A 6,655-nucleotide genomic window follows, 5' to 3' on the forward strand; every position below is an offset into this window, starting at 1 on the left:
AAAAATAGGTTTTGGGCCCCAAAAACATGCCACACGGCCTGGTCACATGCCCATGTCTTCTGCCCGTGTGGTTTTAAAGCATAAATAGTGAGTTACACGGCCTGGACACACGCCCGTATCCTTGGCCGTATGGTCTTGTACTACAAATAGTGAGTTACACGTTTCAAACACACGCCCATGTCCTTTGCCCGTATGGACCTTGTATTGATATGGCCACACACGGCCTAGACGCACACCCGTGTGCCTTACCCGTGTGGCCCCAAATCGATAAAAAGTGAGTTACACAACTAACCATACGACTTGGCACATGGCCGTGTGGTGTCGATAGCCACATTTTCTGGCAACAAAAACTTGCAACATTTTAGGTTTTTGGCACGCACCTGGAGAGATTTCAAAGCAAAAACAACGAGGAGAGTCTCTGAAGCCTAAAACGACCATCCAATAACTTAATCAGCCAATATTATCAATAATAACGTACATTTTACACAGAATACTTTATGTCGAAGGTTTCGACACGAAACCTTCAATGAAATCAAACTTATTAGAAATTCAACAATGGCCATTTGGTTTGTCAAGTTGAGGTTTATTACTCTTGGCACTCCTGCCTAAAGAGGAAACCAAGCGACTAATTATCAGAGATTACACGATACTCTCAAGATGTCCAGTTCAAAATATAACCCCGGAATTCAACGAATTGACATTAAAACTTACTTACTAACCTTCGATCAATGCAACTAATGGCGTATGACTTCGTTTAGACCTGTATTTACTTACGACCGTCATCAAAAAGAAAAAGAAAATTAAAGAATTGAAAAGGAGCAAAAATGGAAGCAGTGAAAAAGAAAAATAAAAGAACGATGACAACAAAAAAAAATGAGTGGAAGATGACAAAAATTTTAATTCCTAATAACTTCCAGTCAGATACTAGCACTTAGCAAAAAGAATGTTCTTCTAACTCATACTCTGGAATTCGAACTCGGAACCAGATAAAATACAGACAGATGCTTAACTAGTGAACCAACAGGCTCATTCTTGTCATAGGTTTACATTGAATTAAACTTAACTACATAACACATAAAGAAGGGTTCTTTCTAAAAATATTATAAAATTGTTAACAACACGACTCGAACTCCAAACCCTAATCACAAAAGTAGAGCATACAACTACAGATACAGAGACTTAATTACTGCAAATTCTCACAATTAAATTCTCAAAATTTTTACAACAAAGTGCAAGAAATAGCTCTAACAATGACAAAAAAAAAAAGAAGAATCACAAGGCGAATCGAAGAAAACAAGCCACTAAAATGAAAAAAATCGTTGCAAAAAATCAATAAAAGTAAAAAAAAAAACAATAGTTGTAGAAATTTCAAAAGAAAATGAGGAAAAACAACTTCGAAAGAAGAAAACCCATAGTATATAGGAATATTTCCCAAAATACATTGTTTCGAGGGACAACCAACATCCAATGCAATCTCACCACCTACTCCAAAAAGTTGTTGTTCATCATTATCATGACTCCTAAAAACGCAATCCTCAAAGTACATTTATCATAGAATCTCAAGGGTTTTGATATAACATTTCACCATAAAACAAAATTACCATATGGAGCAACTTGTAAAAAAGAGTTAGCAAGTCAAAGCAATTCAAGGAGGGTCATTTTATAACCTCTCTCTCAACTCGAAGGGGGAGTATTGTTATATCCCTATCCGCATTAAGACATGTGGTAAGAAAAAAAAGCACTTAAACAGTAACCAACAAGCTTGGAGGTCAGCTGCGAGTTTACCATTCCGGGATGACCATCCAGACATCGAATGGCTTAATCTTCATGGAGAACATGAAGTTGATGGTCACCAAAAATCACATGGGTTCAATTACTTCATTTCATCAAGTTAGAATGAATGACAGGATTTGTCCTATCATAGACATCTTTGTCCTATCGAATACATCCCCCCACGCACTCTATAATGATGGCTAGATGGCAAGTTCAATACGTTAACGCCATATTACATGGGACCTCTACCTAAAAATTTCTCTAGAATCAATGTGTTGAGGTTTAATTCTTTAAGAATAAGAGGCCTACACTCTATCAACAGCTTTCAGCCTCTACATTCTCTTCACCTCCACTTTTCACAACCTCCGGCTCTTTGCCTCGACTGGGTAAACCAGCCTTCATAGCAACTACCCTACTCTCTTCTATACTCCTCTCTTGTTATACACTTTATCAACAAAACTCTTGTAAAAATAATAATAATAAGACTTCTTCAAAATAAGCAAAAAAAAAAATTCTCTTTGCTAAAAATAAGTTGTGGAATGTATAAATATTACTAATTGAATTAATTTATCGAGCACAAAAAAATAAGTCATGAAGACCTTTTGCATCAATGTTATGTTTGATAAAAGTTTTCTAGTATCTTTTACTTGTCATGCATGATCTACATGAATGGAGAATGAAATATGAAAATTGGATAGTTAAAATATTAATCCCATAAAAAGTTGCAAAAAAATATAAAACCACTTAAGTTTTACACCGATATACGTGAATCTCTCTCCTTATATATATATATATATCATAACTTAAACACCTCCTTTTCTTATATTCAAAATATCGAACAACTTCACATAATAAATTATAAAATTATCAATAAGTATTAATTATAATGATAATGCACATTGCACTTTCAGAGAGAGAACTTGAACTAAAACTTTCGAAAAAATATTGTTAGAAAAAATAATCACAAATACAAAAAAATTAATTTTTATAAATGATAAAACGAATATAATTTTTTTATAGAATTAAAATAGGTATAGTGTCGGTGGGAAATTTTCTATTTCCTAAGGTCTGCTAACAACTTAGTGGCCATGGCTCCACTAACCTTGGCTCCAAAGTTATTCTCATTCCTTCGTTTACTAAATAAATTTATCTTTGTGCTATCTTTTCTTTTCCTGTTTTGTTCCCAATATTTGCTTTTCTCACCTTTCTTTTTGGAAAGTTATCTCTGCTTTTATGCATTATTTGTGCGTAAAGATTAGTTTTAAGTATCCAGTACTGATTGGACTATCCAAAATGGTTTACTATAATTAAATTATTTTTATTTAATATAAATGCTATTCAAAAATATATTCCATCTCTTACCTTTTATCAAAGAGAAGGATATCACAAACAATAATTTGTGGATAAAGTTGCAATTATGTTATCAGGAAGAAAGCAAATATTGATCAATAGACCTTCGTGGAAGAACAGCCAGAATTGTGTAAATGAGGTTTCGGTATTTTTCAGATTCCAAGTTATTCTAGTTTTGCTTGATTTTTATTTTAAATTTCAAAATATTCTAATTATATCTCTAAACTATTTGTGTTTTATCAATTAGATCATTTCATTATTGAAACCATTAATTTAATTATTAAGTGATACGCAAAATCTTATGTGACAAAATTTTAAAAAAGAAAGTAAAATGTTGTTTCATAACTTTTAAAATTAAAAACTAAATAAATTTAAAAAAGAGAGAGATTGAACAATAATTTCTGTTATAATTCAAAAAACAATACAAAATTATTAGCAGTGTGTGATAAAATCCTTATATTCTCCCCTACATTAATTTATATTTTCACTATAAATTTTCAGTTATATCACTTCTATTTTGAATATCTTTTAATTTTCTTTTATAGTTTTCATTATTTTCACTTGAGTATCTTACTTCCTTTTTCTATTAATTTTTACTTTTTCAGTTTATATATATATTTTCTATAAAAAAATAAATTTTCACTTATTAAGTGAATATTCGTAATACTAGTATCTACACTCTTATTTAAAGCTTTGATTATTTTAGTGTCATCCTCAATCAAACATTAATTCAATTATAAAACGAACAAAAAATCTAATATTTTTATAAGACAACAAATATAATTTTAAGGATCATTTTATCTATTTTATGGATTTGTTAGGATTATAATCTAATCTATTTTTTATTAAGTTAAAGATGTGAGTCAATTATTTTTGTGAAACATGTTGTCTTGGATTCTGAAATTGAGCCACAAGATTTGACTAAAAGTTAAACACCAAAGGCTACAATATAAGTTGTCACCAGCCTGTTTGCTTTCTTGCCACAATCCCAACACCATCCTCCTCATCTGCAGCGAAATCATGGTTCCAAAGCTTCTGTTTTCCACTTTCACTATCCTAATTACATGTTTATTCAGTTTTGGAATCGCCCAACCTTGCCCCCGTCCTCGACCATGCCCTTCAATCTCGCCCCCACCACGCCCTACTAGAACCGTCTCTTATGTTCGACCCCGTCCGCCACTCTACGATCCTTCCCTTCGTCTCTTACCTCGCCAGCCAAACAACAATCCCGGTCCCTTAGCCAATAGAGCCAGGATTCTCGCCATTACCCAAGAACTCAAACGAAACATTACCTTTGACCCTCAAAACTACACCCCTACTTGGGTTGGCAACAACTACTGCCTCTTCAAAGGCTTCATTTGCGACACTGTACCAGACCTCAACATTACTGGACTTGCAGGCATTGATTTTAACGGCGCAAGGTTTGGTGGTAACTTGAATTTTTATCGTTTCATTCAAAACTTGCCTGATATTGCTATCTTCCATGCCAATTCAAACAACTTCAGTGGTGTCATCAACCAAGGTCTTAGTGGCTTGCGTTACTTTTATGAAATTGATTTGAGTAACAACAAGTTCATCGGAGGGTTCCCCTCCAACGTTCTTAGTGCTAAGAACTTAACCTTCGTTGATCTTCGTTTCAACAATTATCTTGGAACAATCCCTCGTAGTTTGTTCAACTTCGACACTGATGTTCTTTTTATTAACAACAATGTGTTTGGTCAAGGAATCCCTAGAAACCTCGGCAACACACCAGCACTTTATTTAACCCTAGCTAACAACAATTTCAATGGTACTATCCCACGAAGCATAGGGGCTGCTTGGAAAACCATGACTGAGGTTTTGTTACTAGGTAACAAGCTGTCCGGTTGTCTGCCATTCGAGATCGGCTACTTAAACCGAACCACAGTGTTCGACGTCGGATCCAACAGGCTGACTGGTCCCATCCCTCAGTCGTTCGGTTGTATGGCCAAGTTACAGCTCCTTAACATGGCTCACAACCGCTTCTACGGTGCAGTACCGGAGGTTCTATGCCGGCTTCCCAATGCATTCAATTTCACACTGTCCAACAATTATTTCACCCAAGTAGGCCCTCAATGCCGGAGACTAATCAAGTTAAGAAGGCTCAACGTAAACAGAAACTGTATAATGGGTCTTCCATTTCAAAGATCGGCAACTGATTGTGCAAATTTCTTTTCAAAGCCTCGGAGCTGTGCACGGGAAAGCACGTTCAGTATCATCCCATGTCGGCTGCCGGCGGCGTCGTTGAGAACCCGAACTGTTTTCCAAGAAGATGAAGTGGCACCGTCTCCGAAAACCTACAATGCGCTTGAAAAGCCCCCACATTAAACAATTCGGAACGGTTTAAAAGTCACATGGTGGGCTGCGCATGATTCTAATCTGAATAAGATATAATAATGCAGGTATTTTACTTTTATTTGTAACATGTTTGTACCTTATATATAGCTAATTAATTGCTGGTTTGTGCTTGTTTTTAGTGATGATTGGATACAGTGATGAAATTTGAGGGGATTCTATATGATTGTAGGGGACCCATGTTCGCTGTCTTTTTTCTTTTCCCCCTTTTTTTTTGTACAATTTTATATTTTTAATAACTAATTTATGTGCTGGAAAGTAGTGTTCCATAGCAGTGGATTAATTTTGAATTTTATGACTAATCATGCATATATCCTACAGAAGTTTTTGCAAATAAACGTAAAATCTAGAAATGGAATTCTAAAATCAATTAAAAATGACTCAAGATAATGATCTATTAGTGATACTTCATATTTTCTATTTAAATTTTAAAAAACTATCAATATCAACGCTTTCAATGAGTTGTTTCTACTCACTTTTTGGTTAAATATCAATAGTGACAATTTAAAGGTATACATGGGTCGGGTCGGGTTCAATTAAAAATTTAGCCCCGTTTGCTAGGCTTAAGCTAAAAAATGGATTTAAAATTTTTTCCAAGCTCGACTCGGATAAAAATGATAAAACTCAGACCAAATCTGGCCCGCCCATATTAATTTTTATATTATTTTTATATAATTTTAAAAAATATATAATAAATCAAAAATACTAAAAACATCAAATAAATATTTCTCAATAAATTAAAAATAAAATTTAAAAAATTTTATATTTAAATAACACTAAGATAGATGTAACTTAACAAGCAAATGCTTCTAAAATAATAAAAAATTAACAAATGTCTTTAAAATAATAACAAAATTAACGATAAAATAAATTTTATAGAATGTCTAAACATTTTAAAAATTCTAGGCCCATTTTTATCCAAACATTTTGAGCCTAAAAGTTTTATACAAAATAGTAGCAACATAATAGTAAAATAGTAGCAAAATAGGAAGAAAACAATAAGAAATAATATTGAAAAACAAAAAAAAAATTCTTCTTTAGTGAATTTAGGCCGGGCTGGGCTCGGGCAAAAAATGCCTTACCTGAGGCCCGACCTGTTTTTTAAACGGGTTTTATTTTTTTATCCAAGCCTATTTTTCGGGCCTATATTTTTACCTAA

General features: G+C 33.5%; 1 protein-coding gene across 1 annotated transcript; it reads left to right on the forward strand.

The window, feature by feature from the left end:
• Positions 1–3,949: 3,949 nt before the first annotated feature.
• Positions 3,950–5,754, forward strand: LOC107918133 (uncharacterized protein At4g06744). The gene has a single exon (XM_016847662.2). The coding sequence runs from the start codon at positions 4,144–4,146 to the stop codon at positions 5,467–5,469; it is 1,326 nt and encodes a 441-aa protein (XP_016703151.1). The 5' UTR covers positions 3,950–4,143; the 3' UTR covers positions 5,470–5,754.
• Positions 5,755–6,655: the final 901 nt, after the last annotated feature.

Source organism: Gossypium hirsutum, chromosome A01 (genome assembly GCF_007990345.1).
Source record: "Gossypium hirsutum isolate 1008001.06 chromosome A01, Gossypium_hirsutum_v2.1, whole genome shotgun sequence".
Classification (NCBI taxonomy): domain Eukaryota; kingdom Viridiplantae; phylum Streptophyta; class Magnoliopsida; order Malvales; family Malvaceae; genus Gossypium; species Gossypium hirsutum.